General features: G+C 40.0%; 1 protein-coding gene across 1 annotated transcript in view; it reads right to left on the bottom strand.

Annotated features, from left to right (window-relative positions):
• LAMA4 (laminin subunit alpha 4) overlaps positions 1 to 20,433 on the bottom strand; it is a 105,516-nt gene that overhangs the window by 63,267 nt on the left and 21,816 nt on the right. The window contains exons 2-5 of the mRNA XM_021555532.3: positions 19,905 to 20,006; positions 11,945 to 12,069; positions 7,428 to 7,508; positions 2,616 to 2,830 (exon numbers count right to left, since the gene is read on the bottom strand). Coding sequence (XP_021411207.2) covers positions 2,616 to 2,830; positions 7,428 to 7,508; positions 11,945 to 12,069; positions 19,905 to 20,006 — 523 coding nt within the window. The remainder of the gene's footprint in view (positions 1 to 2,615; positions 2,831 to 7,427; positions 7,509 to 11,944; positions 12,070 to 19,904; positions 20,007 to 20,433) is intronic.

The following is a 20,433-nucleotide window of genomic DNA, read 5'->3' as shown; positions in this document are numbered from 1 at the left end:
TGAATACCTGTGAGTCTCCCACATAAAATCTTATATCAAATTAATTCCAAAAGCAGTCTGGATCATTTTTCAACTACTGGTTTAAGAGGTACCACATTTTTAGTAGGGAATTAATACTTTCAATGATACCATAATTTGCTGGTGGGGAAAGCTTCTAAACTTACCTTTATTTCTGAGGCCCATTTGTGGAGAGCTTTAAACTATGGCTAAAGAATATGTGGTCAAAAAAAAAAAAAAAAGCAGCTTAAAACTACCATTCACAGCTACTGAGATTTTGTCTTCCACTCAAAAGAAAAAAAGATGATTTTAGATTGATAGAGCTGTTTGTTAACTTAGTAGTCTTGTGGTTTTTTGTTTTATATATCCTTTGCAATGCTCCATGGAAACCATGTATGCAGACTGTCTTGATTCTTACAATAATTTTGTTTCTCTATTTTTAGTTTAAAGAAGATATTTGACTTATTTCAGAATAAATTCTAAGCAATAGCTCCTAATTGTCCCATAAAGCCAGACAAAGGATAAGCTTTCCCTGTGAAATACACAAATAGTTTGAATATCATGGATGTATTGATGTACTGCAATCTGCACAGTACTGTCAAGTACAGCACATTGCAGTGCTCAGCAGAAATGAAGATGAAACAAGAAGTGTATAATTCTCTGAAACATAATACTGCAAAATCAGGATTTGCTAGAGTGAACTTCAAAATTAAATTGACTTCTGAAAAGAGAAAAGCTGTACCTCTCACAACATATTCAAGCATCCAAGCATTTTTTATCTTTAGCAAAGATGAAACACTGCAAGGAAATTTGCTAACGAAGAGAATTACCACACTGGTTTCAAGACTGTGTGAACAGCCTGTATAGAGAACTCCTGTGTACCTCCTTAAGGGTGCAAACAAAAAACTCTACTGAGGTGATGAAAGTTTGAGTTTCAAAACCGTACTTTCAGAGATGCCTTTCAAAATCACTTATTGTATAACCTGCTCAGACACTTGGAATGAGCTGAAACTCTCAGAATTCTGGCAAAGTTACTCTTAGGTGCTTGAAGCTTTTGCCCATGGGCAGGGCAGGATTGCTGTGGTTTGCAGAGTTGAAGTGCCGGGTGTGTTCATCCTGTCTCATGGAATTCAGGACCCACAGACTGGATCCTATCATTCCTTCCTGGACAACTGCAGTTAAATCATCTCAGGTAAGTGAATTAGGCAGTGAAGTTTATAAACGAGATTTTTTTTACCACCTGAAAAATCACAGACATGCTGTATTTCATGAACATCTTGTCTACCCAAATCCAGACAGAAGGTGAGTTTTGGGCATGCTGTTTCCCACAGCTTATGTCTTTTTAGCTAGTTGGGATACATGGCTTTGGCTTTTGGGATCACTGTGCATGAGCACCATCTGTTCCTGTTCAGCATAAATGGAATTGAACCATGTGAATTTGCAATGTGAGTTACATCCTGGAGATGGACACTCAAATTCCAGCTGTCACTGGGATGTAAAACCAGAAAGGGCCAGTAGTGGCATCATGGCATCATATGTGGTCCCCTGCAAGTGAAGATAGCAGCACACAGGGCATGTGATTCCACAGCATCCTCACAGCCTCCATCCTGTGTGTCCCAAAACACTTCATAATAAGGAAGTAAAAAACAAAGTCCTAGTACACAGTAAGTTGCAAGAAAGATCCAAACATTGCTAAGTCCCTGAGGCCTGTAGCTCTGTACCTGGAGGCCCTGGAGCACTTCTGAGGTCCAAGTTGAGTGTGTGCTTCAACTGTCTTACCTTTGAGCCAGGCTGAGGTAGGAATACTATGCCTCCCTCCTTTGTGTTCTGGTCCCTGCCAAAGAGTTTGAGAGGGGGCCTTGCTCTGAGCACCAGCATTTTGCCTTTAAGAGTGGCTGTTCCTAAGTCCTTTGAAAGAGGATGTAAACTTCTCTTCCAGAGCCAAAACAAGGATAAAAGGTATGAGGTCAAAGCCTTGTTTGGATTGAATTCCATGTAAATTAGGACAATATTAGAGGAGACAAAACTTTGCAACCCCTCTGTGCACGTATGTTTTGCTGAGGTGCTCTGGGTAACACTTTACTAGCCCCTGAACATACAGTCAACTCCTGTGTGAAAATACAGTAACCAGCAAGATTACACAGACTCATAGGAAATGCAGAATATATTACCAAAGTGGAAAATAGCAGAAAGTGAGTGTGTATTGAGTCAGGAGAGGAAGGATTATCCTGTTTCCATAAAAAATCCTTTCAAGTCTTTAAGCACTATCAGCCTGAGTAGTCATGGTGTGGACAAGCAGAAAGGTGAGGACTTTGCCTAAAGAACTCTTAGAGAACCTTATTTAAAACAAGATTCAGGAGAACACAACAGTGCCTTCATTAAACCTGATCAGGCACTAGAGATGTTGGAGTCTGGGGTCTGAGACTTGCTCATGGGAGATGGAAAGAGATACTCCTCTGGTGCCTGGGATGATTCAACTGAACAGGCATCCAAATGATCCCATCACCTGCCTCCCAGAGCCCCAGGTAGCTGGGGTTCAGGCATCTCTGATTTCTGGGAGATCATCCACAGACCATGCTGTGCTGCTCAGCTCTGCTGTACCAGACTACAGACAATACCTGTGCAGTTTTTTGCCAATCTGGCGTCCCCATAGTAGCCTGGAGCGCATCGTTCGCACTTGAACCCGCTGGTGTGGTGCAGGCAGTTGCGGCACTGGCCGGTGACTTCATCACAGTCTTCAAAAATCAGATTTGGGTCTGAGTTGCCATTGCAGTCACATTTTTTACAAGTGCTTCCAATTAGCAAAGGGTTCCCATAGTAACCAGGGGCGCACCTGAAAGGAAGAGCAACACTGGCAATGACATTCTTATCTGCGACATCTTTTTTTCTCTGACCTTATTTATGTTACCAGGAATTGATCACTGTCTGCAGCTTCTAATGGACAGAGAGCTAATTAGGAGCTTTACTCCTACAGAAGATATTTTGTGCTCTAATCTCAATCTGTACTGTTACATATTTTCCCCTTCTGGAACACCCCTCATATCTCAAGCATACCAGTCTGCGTTAATTTATTTTTTGTGCATATCTTTAGCAGTGAAATGATTTTCTCCCTATTGTTTTAAAATCTGTGACAGAGTTGTTTTGGCAGCAAGGCAGCTCTACAGTGTTTGTTTTGGTCTCTTTCAGCTCCGTATCTCACCAACTATATTGTGTTATATAGGAAACTGTGCCAAGAGGCTGCATTCAGGATGCTGAAACTCAGAGGAGGTTCAGACCTTATTTCTATTATAAATCTGCATAAAAACTATTGACCAGGAAAGGTTTATAGAAATACTTCTATGGTGAGGTGTTGGGGTGTCTTCTGGTTTTTGCAAAACAGAATAGGCACTGAACCAGACTCTGTTTTTCAGATCTGTTTGATGTTATCCTGTTAGATGAGGATAAAAGGCTGAGAGCAGTCAGCAGGGAGGATTCCTCTCTTGGTCTGCAGAGGAAGAGAGGGAGGTGGATACCAGGCACCCCGGGAAGGCCTGAAATAGCTCCAAATATTTTATCATTTTATCTTGTTATATTTGGGAAATAATTTCAGTTGAGAAATTTCTACATCTTAAAATGAGACACATGTTAATATTATGGTAGTTTTTCAAAGTATGGTAGTTTTTTGATGTAACACTCCTAGATGATCAGTGGTTCTAAGCAAAGAGGTAGTAATAGATTTGGTTATTTGGAAAGGAAATAGTCTCAGTTAAAGATGTTTCTGCTGATATCAGGGAGTGTGCTTAATCCTACAAGCAAGGGGAACTTTTGCAAAACAACCACTGACAAAGGAGAACTAGTACTGGGGTGGGCATGGAAATCTAATGCCCATGATGGAGATGCCTGGAGCTCAGAGATCAGGGACTCACCCCAAAACAGGAAATTAACAATTCCTGCCAGGAAGGGAATAACTAGTTAGTGTAACAGTTGCTAGCTGAAGGAATTGGAGGATTGAATAGCTGCTGAAATAATTTAGGTAAGGAGTATTTATTGTAGTTCATTCTGTTTTATCACCATGTTGTCCTTGTCTCCCATCCAAAGTCCTATTTAAGATGCTGTTTTCTCTGTCTGCTGTTGGTAAGCAGGGAGGGTGAGCGCTTCAGGCAGTTCACATTAATTTTCCTAGGTTCTGGCTGGATACCTAAACCAAGATCTGTTGTCTTCTAAAATCTGAACACAGTCAAATTAAGGTTCTGCCATATCTGAACCATAAAAAATGTGGAAGATCTGATAGCAGCTTCAAGTTTTGATCTGTTCCTATATTTTATTTTTTTTTTTTTTTTTTTTTTTTTTGGCCAAAGAGAGTAATTTCCTCAACACTGCTTTGTTCATGTTCCAGTCCTGAATCCTCACAATAGAAACACATAAAAATTTGAGCATCTTAATATAAACCATTTGGCTGCCTCAAATACTGCTTTTGTCAATGACAAAGGCTCTTTCTGTCTCTTTGCAACATTGCCAGAATCTTTGGTGCAGATTTTATCATTTGGGTGACCCAGATGTAAAAAATTAAAGTGTGGCCGAGAGTTCTGTGCACCCCCTGAAGAACTGTGAATGCAACACTGAGTGCAGAGTGTAATTTATGATTATGATTTGGTTGACTCATTCCCCTTTCCCATGGGAATTAGAGCAGGCAGTGATGGGTAAAGCTACTGGTCAGTCATGCCAGAAGTCTTGCTATGATTGTCTGTGATTTCAGTTGTTTGTTTTTTCTGTAGTTAGGTATTTTCCAAATGATCTGTCTAATGTGGCCATCAGGTTCACAGAGGCCACTGAGTAGGGCTGGGGTCAGACCAGCCTTTTGCTCACTGCTGCCCACATCTACCAACAGCAGCGTGCAATCCCCACCAGGCCTGCCACGTCTGCCCTCTCATCAGGACAAGGCCATTTTCCCCCTTTTCTGAAATGAACTGTTCAGTTCACTTGCCAGGAATGTAGTGAACATTTCCTCACATCCCCACAGATTTGTTTTACATCTGCTGCTCTTTATGACCACCTGAGGCAGCAGAACAAGTTGTCCAGAGAAGCTGTGGATGCCCCATCCCTGGCAGTGTTCAAGACCAGGCTGGGTGAGGCTCTGAGCAACCTGATCTAGTGGAAGGTGCCCCTGCCCATGGCAGGGGATTGGAACCAGATGACTTTTATAAGGTCCCTCCCAACCCAAACTCTTCTATGACTCACTTTTATTAGCCACAATTTCTCATCTGGACCAGTTGTTTAAAACAAAAAGAAACTTTCAGACCTAAAAATAAATGTGTAACATTCACTCTTCTGTTTGCCACTCAGTGCATCTCATAATACTGAGGCATTTAACCTCTTTTGAATTGTGGGTAGGATGTGAGAAGAGCAGAGGCCAGTGACTGGAAATGTTCTGCTCCATCTCTGCACTTTATGGCCTGAAAAAGTTAAGAGGCCTGGAGTAAATGTCTTTTCCTAGATTGTATCAATAAATGACCATTTTTTGCTAAAAAAGTGTATTTCCTCTCCCATAATAAAATTGAAGTTGTCTTTGTTTCATTCTGCAGCCATAGCTGCTTCCTGTAATTATTAGTGAGTAAGGAATTAACTTCCTCTTCTCTGGCAATGCCAAAAGAACCTTTTTCATATATTTGCTTTGGATGGTAAATTGTAATTTGTTTAGTTGTTCTTTTTAACATTTGTGCATAAACAAAACCTGCATGTCATCAGTTACCACCCTGATGCTTTACTGCTGAAGTTCAGGAGAAAAATGATAAATTCCTAAATTTCAGTTTGTGAAGCTGGTTTACTCAGTTCCTAGCTAGGGTGCCTGTGAATTCACACCACCTTTTTCTGGCAGTGCCCAGCAGCAGTGTGTGCCAAGTAGGGGCTTGCTCTTTAGCAAGTGGGCAGGGGCAAGCAATGCATCATCCAGCTTTGAAACACTTTTGATATTTCTGATACAAATGGGAATAGAACCAGAAGGCAAGTCCTGTCTGTCTCTGCTTGCACCTTACCCCAGCAACTAGCCAAGCTCTTAATATAGTGACCAGGACAGGCTGATTTCTTTCTGTAGCTTTTTCCACACAGCTTTGCCTTCCTTGAGACAGATGCACTGTGTCAGGCTGGGGAGTGGCCAATAGGAAAAAAAGCTGATGTTATTTTCTGCTGTTTCTGTGTTACTGCTACCCATTTCATAGGATTTCTAATGCTTGTAGTCTGGGTTGACATTTTAATAACCATTAAGAAACCTCAATGACCTTTTAATTGTCTGCATTATCCTTTGTGTATAAACCTGACATTTTGAAGGAACAAAAGAATAAAGCTGTGGGCCTGTAAACAAGGGTGGGTTTTTTATTTTTCTGCCATCTGCTTTCACTGTTGCTGTCATGTTAGTGATGTGGAGGTAATTGACTGATGTTTTTGCATCATCTGTAAGGAGAAAGGCCTTTACTCATTGCTCATGTTTTCTTTTTTTTGATTTATTTTTGCATCTTAAGCATCCCTTTTCTCCCTTCCCTGACAGTTACATTAAGTGTCATTTGAATTCCAGGCTTGCCCATTATTTAGTCAGTTGACTAAAGACTACAATACTTCAGGGGCTTTAAGGGAAAACAAAATGAGATGTTCAGGAAGCCATTGTCTGAGCCATCCTATATCCCTCAGTCTTTGTGTTAGAGCTTCTTTAATTATTGGCTGCTCAAAGACAATTTCAGAATTATAATCAGGCTCCTGACATTCATTGAAACATCCTCTATGTGTGTTCATAACAAGTAAGAGAGCCTCTTACAGCACATGGAATTATATTTCTGCTGTATAGTTCAATTTATTTGTGTCCTTTTTTATTTAGGGAATATTTGCTGGAAATAGTTTACGGAGATAAGGGAAAGCTGAAAAGCAGCACTGGCCAGTAATTTTTTGCTTGACTTTATTAAATTATGCCTGTGAGGTGCATTTAAAATGTAACTGAAAAAAGCTGCATCTGCTTTAAGAATTTGATTTGATAGTGGATTTTCTCCTTTGCTTTTGTAAAGGTTATTTAGTAGAAACCTGCTACATATTTTAGAGGGATGAATTGCAAGAGGCATTGATGTGGTAGATACTTTACACTTCAGCTGCTGTTTCAGATTTGTATTTTGTATTTTTAAATTGCATTCCTTTTAGAAAGATCACTACACAAATGCATACAAAGTGCAAGAACTAGATCAAAAGTGTAAGACCTAGAACAGACATATGTAAATGTCTGACTTACGCTGACACTTCTCCACAGCGAATTTTAGTGCTTTTTAGTAGGAAATGAACAAGATCATTTCACGGATACAATTCTACCTGATGAAAACAAGTGCATAAGATTTCTCCCCAGTATGGGAAAATTCCCTGAAAAAATCCAGGACTTTTATATTGCTGACCAGCAAGTCATCCTATGAGCTTCTTACCTTTCACAGTTGGGTCCTGCATAGTTTTCCTTGCAGACACAACGCACACTTCCACTTTTTCTGTGACAGGAGACTGCAAAGCTGCAATTTCATTAGGATGAACAGTTAGAATACCAGGCAATGACAGACACTTGGAAATGTTTCTTCATTCCAGTATGGACATTTGTCAATGTGAATTCTGGCTCTTGATTGTTCATGCTGAATGGGTGTTGGGCTCTCTACATAATTTATATTGTACCCCAATTTTAGACTTTAGTTTAGGAAGCCAGTCATTGTCTTGCAGTGCAGATCAGACACATCTGCAGGTTTTGATACACACGCTTTAGACAAGGAACTTAAGATAAATGTGTATGTCACGTGAACCTAATTGTTTCCTGTCTATTATCCCAAGGGGTAAAATATTGTTTGTGGAAGACACTGCAGCGAGCACTTCAAGAACTGAGATTTTGGAATGGGTGCAGCAGTTTCCTGTGCAAATCCGACAGTTTTTCTCAAACTCCAATCTGGAAGTTCCTAGTGATGAAGACTGACCTCAGTAATGTTGTCCTCATTCAGAGTCACTGAGTTTACAGTAACCAGGGCTGCTCTACCTGTAAGCAGGAAAGAATCTGCAGCCTCTTCTGAGTCTAACATGCCAAGTAGTGATGCTGACTGCAGTAATGGCTTGGGCTGTAGTTTCTACTGCCATGATTCTAAACCATGGATTCCTTTGTTATCTTCTGTTTTCAGGATTTAACAAATGTTTAAATAAATATGAGACCAAGAAACAGCAGTATCCAGATGTGGAAAGTGCAAATTTTATGGGCATTTCAAACACAGTAATGGACATGGCTTAAATACATTTACATGAAAAAAAGAGATACAGTCCTAAGATATTTCTAGTTAGTTTGCAAGAGGTGTGAATAAATTTCTGCCAGCACTAGAATGCAAACAGAGTAGTGAGTGGCAGCAGTTTCCAGCTGCAGGCCCATGCTTGCTAAAACACAGGTCCACAGTGGGCAGCTCCTGGGCAGCTGTGGCTTGGTTGCATCCATTTCACACAGGACAAAAAACTCAGAGCAATGGGAAAGTGCATGATCCATGCACTGCTTGTTCCAGGAACAAACAGCATTGAAAGCTGATGAGAATTCCCACATAATTTCAGTTCCTACCAGGGTTTCTCAACTGGTTGGACAACCAGAGGCAAAAAATCTGGATCTCTGCTGTCTCAAAATATTTGATATTACCAAAGAGAACATAAAATGAGATTCTTCTCAGCGAATTTACAAATTAACTGCTGTGTGGCTTTTACAAGAACATGTTGAGAAAGTCACAATAGCTTGGCAGCTTCCTCTTCTTTAACAAAGTCTAATTCCTTCACGTAGTTGCAAAAACCACATTGTGGATCTAAGGAAGTAGGACTGAAATCTTCCTCAAGTTTTATACTTTTTGTGAACTTCTAGGGGAAAAAAAGGCTTTATAATTCCCTTGGGTTTGAAAAAAAGCAACATCTGCTGGACTGTGAAACAACATCCATCCTTTTCTTGTTCCAAAGAGATGACATTACACTTCATGTGTAATGTTCAAAAGTTACTCCAAAAGTTCCCAGGATAGAAGATATGAAGACAGCCTGGTCAGAAAATCTAGAGACACTGCTGAATTCCTGGAAAAAATATCTGGTGAGTCCGTCAATTCACAGATTCAGTATTCTATTTCCAAAGTAAAACATGGTACAAAACAACATCCTTTGGATGTTTTTAAAGGTATTTAATGCTTCTCTGCTTCTGGTAGAGTTATTATTTTGCCTTACTCTTTATATGTAGTAGGATTAATGAAGGAAAATTAAAAAAACAACAACTAATAAAGAACATTTTTTTATTTGGATTTAGTTAAGCTTTAGTAAAGTTAGTTTTTTTTTTTTTTTTTTTTTTTTTTTGCCTGTTCCAGCCTCAGCTGAAGATTATTTCTGTGATCAGGTCTGTCTCATGCAAGAAACTGAACAGGCAACTTCTGCACATTATTTAAAGAGGGGTATGAGGCAACTTCAGATGGGGCGTTTCTTTAATTACCACCTTCAGGATTTTTCTCAGGGAAAACCAAGGAAACAAAGTGGAATTTTACTGACATAGTTTCAAAAGGGAGACAATGTCATGGAACATAGACTATTCTGAGATGAAGGAACCCTTGAGGCTCATCAAGTCCACGCTAATTTTGCTGCTAATATTGAGGAATCTGCATTCAGATTTCTTACAACATTTGTTCTCCCTTCCCAACCCCATGCTGCTGAGTTCTGGGTTTGGGGTTTCCTTCTCCCTAGTGGTCTGGAACAGGAGAAACATAAGGTCCCTAGCTGAGGAGCATATTGAAACTGGGAATGCTCCTTGGACTCTGCTTGCATCTCCCACAGCATTGGCAGGGAAAGGCTGTAGCCCAAGTCCCTGCTGGTCCCACTGCACTGAGCCCTGCCCAGTGGCCTGGTGACCATCCAACTCCTGCTCTCAGGGAGCAGCTCTGCAGAGTCTTTGGGCTGCAGCATGGGGCAGGGTCTGGGTGAATGCAGACCCAGTCACACTGTGTCAAATCGAGCTGTAGGGAGCACAGACCCAACCTTGCCTGGCTGACCTTGCTTGGTAGAGCCTGAGGCTCATGTGGTAGTGCCTCAGGCATGTGCAGCCCAGGCTGCGCCTCAGAGAACAGCTTCTTACACCAAAGTGGCTGCTCTGTGCCCAACAGGTGACAAAAACCACTTCGCCAAGGAAAAAAAGCACTGCTCCTGACTGTTGTATTTCTAATTTTTCAGACATTACAGCTGCTACTGAAACGGGAAGAAATAGTTTGCTTCATCTGTGAGCTTGCTCGCTCCTAAGCCTTTCTATGTCTGAGCAAAGCCAGGTTCTTCCACTGTCTCTGGAGGATTTTCTCTGTAATCCAGGCAAAGCTGAAGTTTTTCAGCAATATCTCTTCTTCATCCCATGGCGCTTCTCACATGTCTGAAGCTCTTGCAGAAGCCAAGAAAGGATCTGCAGGAATTTGGCCAGAGTGATTTTGTTCCTTTGCCAGTTTGAGCCCTGAGAAGCTGAGCAAAATGGAGTTCATTCCACCTTAAGGTTGTGTGAGTAATTCTATAGCAACAGGAAACAAATACAGTAAGGATGAAATTCCCTTTGCTGTGACGTTCTGCTGAAAGCAGGATGGGAAACAACATGAGAGGAATAGCTAGCTCCCCAAAAACCAGCATCAGCCTGTTGGCAACTATTTACTAGCATCTCCCTGTGGTGGGATTCACATAGATTCCCAGAGCATGAGGAAGCTGATAATTTCTTTCAGCTGCATTACTGACATGCCACTAATTGTTTTTAATGGCTGGCTGTGGCTCCTATTTTGTGTGTTTGTTTGTTTTTTTTTTTTTTTTTCTGAAGACACAAAGCACACAACATCTGGAGTTCTTTGACTTGGTCTTGTTTTTCTGTCAGGCTTCAGAGTTTCTTACCCAAAAGTAGCTGGGCATCAGCTGAAGGGGCACTGGAACAGGATGCTCCAGCACTTTCCTTTGAACTGTTACTTTGCTAACCATATCCAACTGCTGTAGACTCAGGGGAGAATTATGCTTTTTTGTGTTTGGTTTCACCCTTCAGGTGACATGGATTGGACTTTCCATCTGTCTTTTTTTTTTTCTCTTTCAACCACATAAATCTGATGCCACCTTTCCTGAGAAGTCTTCTTTAAGAGATTTTAGAAAGCAACCAGACAACTGAATAACCTCTTCTGCATAAAGGGTGAGCTTGAACTTGCTCATTCTTCTCCCTCTTGGTGTCACAGCTCATCTCTGTACAGGCCACCAATTGTTGGCATCGGTGCCTGGCACCAATCAAGGGTGGATGGGAACTGATTGTCACTGCTTATTATCTTACTGTAAGACTTTCATACCTTCTCTTTGTGAGTTTTCACAGGCAGTTCCTTGCAATGCTGACTTCTTTTCTCTTTCTTTTTACAGGTGGCTGACTTCTTCCTGTCTCTAGCACAACCACCTGACCTGTTCTGTCCCAAGCAGCACATACTAACCCTTCCTGTCCCTATCAGAACTGCCTGGCCCTTACTGTCACCAGCACCTGACCCTCACCCCTCACAGCAGCACAGCCAAATGACTCCAACTCACCTCTCAATTAGCTAACCCACTCTTTTATAACACCCATCCTTATTGTGCCCTATTAAAGGCAAGCCTGTTCCTACTTTTTGGTAATTAGTACAGCTGCAACTCCTCAGGGGCAAGATTGCCTTCAGCACTATCTCTATTCTCTCACAAACCATCCTCCCAAATCTTGGTAATAATTGGTATGACTATTTTAAGATATTTTACACTTTCTAAATGAAATGCTGTTTCCTGTGGTTATAAATATGAGCAGCTGGTAATCCTCTTATTTACCCTTGTGTTTGCCAAGGGCCACAGCCTTTGTCTCCTGCATTGAGGAAGAGATGCTGCCCCTTGGAAAGGGCCAAATGCAAGCTAAATCAAAGAGAAGCAAAGACTCTTTACATACTTGGCAAGTTCTGGCAGGGGGCAGGGGCAGGGCTGGCAGAAGGTGGGCACTCCCCTGACAACGTCACCAATGAAGCCATCTGGACACTGCTCACAGTGCTGTCCTGTTGTGTTCCGCTGGCAGTTCTGCAGTGGAAGGAGACAGAATGGTGAAAGTTAAATGGAGATGCTGCCTAATTCAGAAGGAGATCACTTAGCTGAAGACCTGGCCAAGGAGAAGAGTGGCTGATGCCACACCTTGACCTTGCAAGGTATTGACAAATTTGGACAAATAAACTGACACAGCTGCAAATAAAAATATTATAAATTATTACAATGACCAGCAGCAAGTATTGGCAAGGTGCTGTACAGGACAAAACAGACATATGAAGCTGGAAGATGCTCATTATTTATAGGTTCAGATCCTAGAAGACTTTGCTTTTCTTGCTTCCTGCATAGTTTTATAGTGATAGAGAACCCATTGCCCAGAAATTATTCTTTGTACAAGGCTGTCATTTAGCTAGAGAACTCTACAGCAAGTAGAATGTGATGGGAAAAAGGAATAAAGTTAATTTTTATTTCACGGATCTTTAAATAAATTAGCCATTAGTGGTTTTAGAGATAAAGGTGGTTTTAATTAGTCATATTTGCTGTAAGGAGTAAAATATTTAGTATATGAAAAACCAGAAGGTTATTTTAATTAATAGCCTCTAAAATGAGAGAATACTAGGAGAAAGTTTGAGTAGGAGGAAGGGGAGGAAGAGGAAAGAATTGCACTAATCACAGGGCACGTGGTGAGAGCTGGAAGGCTAATACAGTTTTAAAAATATTTTGCATTTGTCATTATACAATTTAAAAATGATGTTAATGTACCACCAGAGAGACAGGAGAATGTGGGCACTGAGCACTTGAAGTGCTTGAGCCACCCTGTGTCTGAAGCACTGGCAGAGGCCTTGTGTGTGTTTGGTCATAGCCTTCGCTGTGGTTGATCAATTCAACTTATCTTGTTTGTCCTCAGCTCTCCAAACAACTCATGGGTATTAACAGAGTAAATCTGCTGCTGGTTTCCAAAGCTCATATACAAATGAATGATGACCAGAGAAGGACAGCAAATGCTGCTCCTCAAATCTGCACTTTTCTATCTAAACTGAAGGGAAATGAAAAAGGGCTCTCTTACCCCAGATACCCCATTATCTGAGTGCATTTTTGTAGCTTTTCTTTGGTTAATGGTTATGTAAAAATTACATAAGCATTAACCAGAGAAAAACTACACTGCTATGTGTATTTAGAGCCATATTTTTACAGTGATAGAAAAGATGTCCTTATATTTTATGTTCCATTATTTTGCATCTACAACTAAACTGCTGCATCCATTAAGCCCAAGAGACCTATCTGAAGGCAGGGAGAACACCCTCCCTGCAGGTCATGGGTGATTATCAGCATTGGGTGACACTGGTGTGATAGTTTGAGAAAAGTGTTTTGTTTCTCTGTGGATCATTTTGAGTGGATGATCGGTAGCACCCTGGCTTCTAAAGGCTTCTATATGAGTCTACAGCATGTAATCAGTCATCCTTCATTACACCAGCAGCTTGTCTGATTGCAGAGTGGCTGGGTTGTATTTGCCTGTGTAAGAAAATATCTTAGGTGGTCCTATTACTCCTCTCTGTCACTCTCACTGAGTGCCAGCAAACACCATGAGCATTCTTACCTGGCTCTTACTGTAACTATTAGTGCACACATGAAAAGAACACGAAATGGTGCTATGAGTGGGTGTGGGGGATGTTCAGTGTTACTTTGAAATGACTGTCAACACTGAGCTCCTAGATCCATTTGATTGGAATTAAAGCTACTGTTCTGAGAACACACAACATTTCATGTGTTCTAATTCTTCTCAGTACGTGCATTTGTGCAGAAATAATAATGAAAAGTTTGTCGATTCTCTTCAGGCAATAGAACTCGGAGAAGTTCCCCAGCACAAGACAAGCATGTTTGTGTAAATTAATATAACTGAGAAACAGAGGCATGAATCTGCCCCAACTTAATTTGGGAACCTGAACTTGCAAGAAAAGAGTTCCTTCTGACAGTCTTCAAAGGCACCAGCTTCATTAAATCTGCCGTTTATGCAGTTTTATGGAAATTACTTCATCTGAAGGATAATAAAGTGCAATTTAGGTAGTCTGGACCTTCTCCATAGGAAATAGGTAGCAAATTGGCTTTCTGTGTACCCTCTAAAGTTGAAGAAAGATAGGATCTGCCACAGAGTGGTACAGAGTACCTGTTAGATACCTAATGCTTGATGGTGCGCAGACACTCCAGGGGCAATCAAAAGTTAATACTCAGCCCTGCCTCTCGTAACCCCCCCGCCTCTCCAAAACCACAAATAAAATCCCCCAAAATAACAGGGTCTTAATTATTGTCTGTGAAATCTGGAAGGGTCCTTCAACTTTGACAATCTTACTACTTTGGAGATGAAAAAGATTATTGTTGCAATGTGTTTGAAATTGTCTGTTTATTGATATTTTTTCTCCCTTATTACTTATCCTTCTGAGAGATGGTATTTTAACAACTGTTAATGCAGAAGATTGCACAAGGATAAATAATTTATATAAGCAGGTGGCTTACATGGCTGTGCAGTCTGTATTTGGAGGCAGATTTAGACTTCTCCTCATATATGTTGTCACATCTGAGGTTACAGGACTGCATAGCATTGCCCATCCCAGCACACCAGAATTTATTGCCATCCCAAAATAATAGTAATAAAAACCATAGTGCATCATAATGACTTGAAAGCCAAGAGTTGTACATGTTTTATCTTTTCCATCTATGAGGTTTAGGGTTTCAAGCGTTCTCTCTCCAGCCATTGTGGGTGATATGCAGTATTAGTTTTCAGAATTTCATAGGGAAGAAACAGATGAGGGATTTAAAGTAAGCATAAAGTATTTTGCAATTTTTCACTAAAGACACCTAAGTAAAAAAAAAAAAACCACAACAAAACAAAAACTAAAAAAAACAAGAATAGCTACAAAACTAATTTCCTGATGTGGTTTGGGTCAAACTACCCCCTATATGTCAAAGTTTTGATTTATAGACCTGAGCTGATGCCTTGCCAAACACACCTGGCACATTTCATTCTCAACCCATCACTTGGTGTAGCTAACTGTGACAAATGTGGCTGAGCAGGTGGGAGAGCAGCAGCAGCCCCTCCTTGCAGTCCTGGCCTGATTTCCTTCATGGAACTGGCTGTGCAGGAGTGGAAACAAAATGCTCACACATTGGGGATCACTATTGCACGTTTTCAACATTAAACTGGGTACGACAGCAAACACTAAGTTTAAACATAACTAAGAGGGAGGGAAATACCTGAGAATTTACTAACAATAATGTTTTTGACAATCTCTGCATTCTAATACTGCGTTCTGGTTAGATTTTCAAACATATGTCAACAAGGCTTTATAGATATCTGCAGCCCATCTTTACAGAAAGAAGCAGCAAGGCTCTTTGTGAAGGCAGAGGTACCTAACAAGCTGGGGAGTTTTGCTAGCTCCCTACTGCTTTTAGCTCATGCTTGATGGATGGTTGTAGATCCACTGGCAGTTCTCCAGACCAGCCTTGGCAACCATGTGGAACATATTATCCTCTTGGGCAGAACTGCCAAATCTATTCCAACCTTTCCACTCAGCTGTAAACCCAAATGCTTAAACACAAATCACTTACACGACAATATGCTCTATTGTAAAAAATTCCATAAAAGGCTGGAAAGGATACTGGTGGATTAATCCTCTCCACTGTTAGGATAATTTGGTCTTTCTTGTTACAAAATGGTCACATTTATTTATTTATTTATTTATTTATTTATTTCCTTGTGATATTTGGATGCCTTATATAAAGACCAATCAAAAAATGGAAGTGAAATGATAAAAAAATACTTAGCGATTTCTAGGGAGACAACAAGAAATTTACCTTCACCTTCTGCTATAATTCTTTCTTCAGACTTCTTTTGTTCTGTGTTTTCTTGCATCAAGGAAGATCTAATCTCCATTAACAGTAGGCACCTCATGTAAGACACTGATAACTCATTCTAACAAAATTTTTGCCTGGATACACAGCTTAGTATTTTTAAAGAACTTTCAACATTTCAATCCATTTTGCTGTGTTCTTTTGGAGTCATTGCCACAATATATTGCAGACACCTCATGCAACTTGCTTCCCTAGACTGTGCAATCAGATTTTTAAGTATGGTAAAGCCCTGTGAATTGTACTACTTGCACAATCCTATGCAAGTGTGACAGTTCATTGCTTTAGAAAAGCTGTTGCACCTCCATATGCCACTCTTTTCAGATGTGACCATCACAGCCCCTCTGATGATCAGTCATTTGAAGACCACTCCCATGTCTGAATTTTGAAATGTTGAGCCCTCTGTGGAGGTGCTTTAAAGAAATAGGCCAGCTGTAGGTTGCTGGTGGGGTGTGGTCTGGGGGATGGTACAGGAAGTAAAATCTTCCCTTAATATTCTTCCTGTCTTACTAGCAGCAAAACATGCTGGACTTTATGCTGGGGAAATGCATATCCCTGGGTCTGCAGATGGCCACTTGAAACTTTTGCAGGTTCATCCAGTTAACATCACATATATGCATGTTTCCAAAATCAAAAGTGAGACCCTGAAAAGAGACTTAATTTTCTTCTCATAGCTAGGATTGAAAAAATTATGTTAAAAATCCAAAGTCCAAGATCAGCACAATGAATTGATGTTTCTTCCCCTACTGGCCTTACATGCATCACCAGATAGTGTCTTTGAAATGAAGCATTATTTCACATTTCTCTTTTAATATATCATTAGTGGAGCTTATGCTGTGTTAGCTATTCCTCTTCTAACACTTGGGTGATTTTTTATCCTGACAAAATGGACTGTGTGTCTCTTCAGTTTTAGTCACAGGATCATGTGACTGTATCTTTACTGCTTTTATGTGGACATCTATGCAAGAAAAGCTCTCTCTGCAATAATTTCTTCTGTCTGGTTACCTAAGGAGATTGTTGGTTCATTGACTGTGTCATTCAATAAGCTTTTAATGACTTGTGGATTTGATTTGCACTCTATGAATAAGCTGAGAGAAGTTTTGAAACAGAACCTCAAGATATATATGTCAGCAGAAATTAAAGATATGAGCACTGTACCTTAAGGCATCATTAAAGAGGGTTTAATGTTATTTGATTTTGAATTCAGGGCACAGGCCAATGAAAATTTCATTAATTTGTATTCTGTGGGAACTACATTTGCCAAATTGATTTGAGGGATTTGCATAATATGATGGCCTCAGAGCATCATGTAGGGCCCAACCCTTTCTTTTCATCCTTTTTGAAGAAGAGTACTTTTTCCTTTTTATACTGTTTTGTCTATTTATTTAGGTCTTACAGCTTAGTTATTACTTAGCATATAAAAAATATCTACCAACCAAACAGAGTGTTATTGTTATTTTCATGCTATTATAGTTTCCAACATTGCTAGCAGAGTTAATTTTAAGAAGTGATATATTTTTAATGTTTAAATCATTCCATTATGTTGATAAACATGCAGATATAGAAAACTTTGACATTGGGGAAGATCAATTCTAAAGATCTGCTGCTAAAGATGTTTTGTATCTATGGCTCAAGGTTAAGGTAAGAGATGGTTATAGTGGAGAATCCATAAGTGATAAAACTTTGGAATGCTGTTGCAGCTTGGAAGCAGGGAGATAGCAAGTTCATAATCATGGAAACAAAGGATGACAACAATAAAAATGTGGGATAAATTTTATTTTTAACAGCTCATTAAAAACTAAATGAGTGCAGAAAATCCTGTCTAGTTATCAGGTGTGGTGATTTCTACTGCAAGACTTATTGGAGTAAATGGCCAAAAAATTGAGAATAGGGAGAATGGTGAGCTCGCCATACCACATGGTTCTAGCACTTCACAGGAACTCCCAGATACAGAGATATTGACTCATTTCTGCCCCAGCAGGCTTTGGCCAGATGACCTTCTCCAGCTCTTAGGGAAGGCTGCTTTGTCCACTGATTCTAATACAAGTCACATTACCAACCATCAAGTCACCATTTCCTAAATGGAATTAATTCATTCAGCTAACGTGCTTCTTCTGTAATTCAAGTTATCTATTTCTCTCTCTAAGCTTTTCTTCTCCCAGGACTTCTCAGTGATGTTTTGCTGTTAATGAATTTCATTAGCCTTCCAAACTTCTCTGGAAATGTCCAAATCTTCAGGAAGGTCCTGTTACTGGAGTCCCCATGGGCATCTCTGGCTCTAGTTTATGCTATCAAACCTTTAAATCTCCTTTTAATTCTGCACTTTTCCTCTGCCTTTCACTTTTCTTTCACTTAAGCCTTTTCACTGTTCCTTTTTATTCAGAAGGAAATGACCTGAGCTTAATGGCTTTTAAAATCCTTCCAATAAGCTATCAAAGAGCAATTTGAACTCAAACAGTAAGCTAGGGTTTAGCTTTTAGTTATTTCTTATTACCTAGCTGGTTCCAAGACAAGAAACACCAATCAGGAATGTACATTTACTTTCAGATAATTTCTTCCTGATACTGTAAATTTTCTGAATTTTCTGTTTTTTTTTTTTTTTTTTTTTGTCTTGAACCCTTGACTTTAGCCATATTTTTGTAGAACACAGGAAACAAGACTTCTGTTGTGTTTGTAACCTGAGGGAGGATATAATCACTTCCTAATTCATATATTATACTCCAGAAGCTCTCTGGTGACCACAGTCATCAGAAGTAGACCTGTGACAAGCTCTCTACCTTGTTCCCAAGTTTTCCATCAGATGTTTCCCCTTGGCATCACTGTCACTTGACACTAAAGGGACAATGATCCTATAAGCCATGCATGTGAAAGAGAATATCTGGGAGTGCCTGGCGGTCTTAAACCCCTTTTGAAATTTAGTATTAAAAATGAAGCCAATATGTGTTCTGCAGAAACCAGCCAATTCTAAGCACATTACAATGGCCAAGCCATAGTAATTTTTCCTGTGCTGAACAGCTGCACAGTCTTCTTCCCACAGAAATAAAAATGGTAGGAAATATGCCATGGAATTTGACTGAATGTATTAGAATAACTGAAAACTTGATAGTGTTTGCAACAAAGCAAAGTATGTGAATATTATGAGTCAATTTTATGAAGAGATAAAGTGAGGGCAAAGGTTTATGACTTGTCAAAAGTAACACATGGCAGAGCAAGCGGTTCTGGGCTCTTACAAGCTGGACTTTTTACAAGCCTGCAAAGAATATACTAGTGCCTAGCTCTTGCTATGTGGTTTAAACCACATTAGCTTCCATCATTTTTTTAGTGTATTAGTGCCCTAATTGCCTGCTAGTAGTTTGGATTAGTTTTACTGGGCTGATTTTTGCTCTGGAGCTACAAATGTTTGACTACTATTACTAACACACAGTTTTCTATATGAGGTGATTCTGAGTCAGATTGAGCATAAGGGAAATTGTAACAGCTCCTTGGAACTCAACACACTCTTCCCCTGGTGTATTGTTTCAACCTTTTCATGTTGTTCCTTCACAGCAGGAGACTGCCATGCAACTGAATTGCTATGGGTAACACATGTATATACACTCACAGGGGTCATTCACCACTATAAATTGTTTATATTATACACAGCACTGTATTTATAAAGGGGAGAAAAAAATGTGTTTGAATTCATTTTTTTTTTCTCCAGAGGTATACAAAACTCTTTCCATATTTCTGTGGACTAAAAATTTTCCACATGCTAACTGTCACAAATACTGCATGAGGGAAGTGTTTTGAATCTGCAGAGATAATTTAGGTGAGAATTAATTTTGGCCAGGATAATTCATGGCCTTGGCCCTACTTATGTTCCTTCTTCAGCAAAAAGCTCTTGTGGTACAAACACTGCTTTTGCATTATATTGAAACTGAGCATTGGTATTAAAAGTCAGTCAATCAGAGAACAGAGGAATTCCTTACCACACAGATTCCAGATCCATCAAGGCATCTGTTTGCATTACCATTGCAGTTGCAAGGAGAGCATTTTCCTGAGCTGGTACGATAAAATCCTTCTTGGCATCCCTGCAATGAGAAAAAAAGTGTTTCCTATGCATATGTAGCTGGAGAGTTAGGTTGGTGAGAGGAGAGGAAAGGAAGGCTACAGCCATCAGGTCTCCCCAGAGCACACTGCACAACCCCACCATAACAGACCACACACACACTGCTGAACTTGAGTCTGTGTTTTCACTCTCTGTCCTGGTGCTTGGTTTTTTGCCTTAGAGTGTTAAAGCTGTCAGCATTCCTGCCTGCATCCTGTCCCTGACAAGCTATGGGTGTGGAGCTGGAAGATTCTTACTGCATGTTGTACTACAGGATGAGTTAACCAGACACCATAATCCTTATTCAGTAGAGAAGGTGTGTTTATAGGAAAGGAATAGCTTTTACTGAAAAGGAAAAGAAAAGAAAAAGAAAAGAAAAGAAAAGAAAAGAAAAGAAAAGAAAAGAGAAA

Source organism: Lonchura striata, chromosome 3 (genome assembly GCF_046129695.1).
Source record: "Lonchura striata isolate bLonStr1 chromosome 3, bLonStr1.mat, whole genome shotgun sequence".
NCBI lineage: Eukaryota > Metazoa > Chordata > Aves > Passeriformes > Estrildidae > Lonchura > Lonchura striata.
This window is presented reverse-complemented; position numbering and strand designations above follow the sequence as displayed.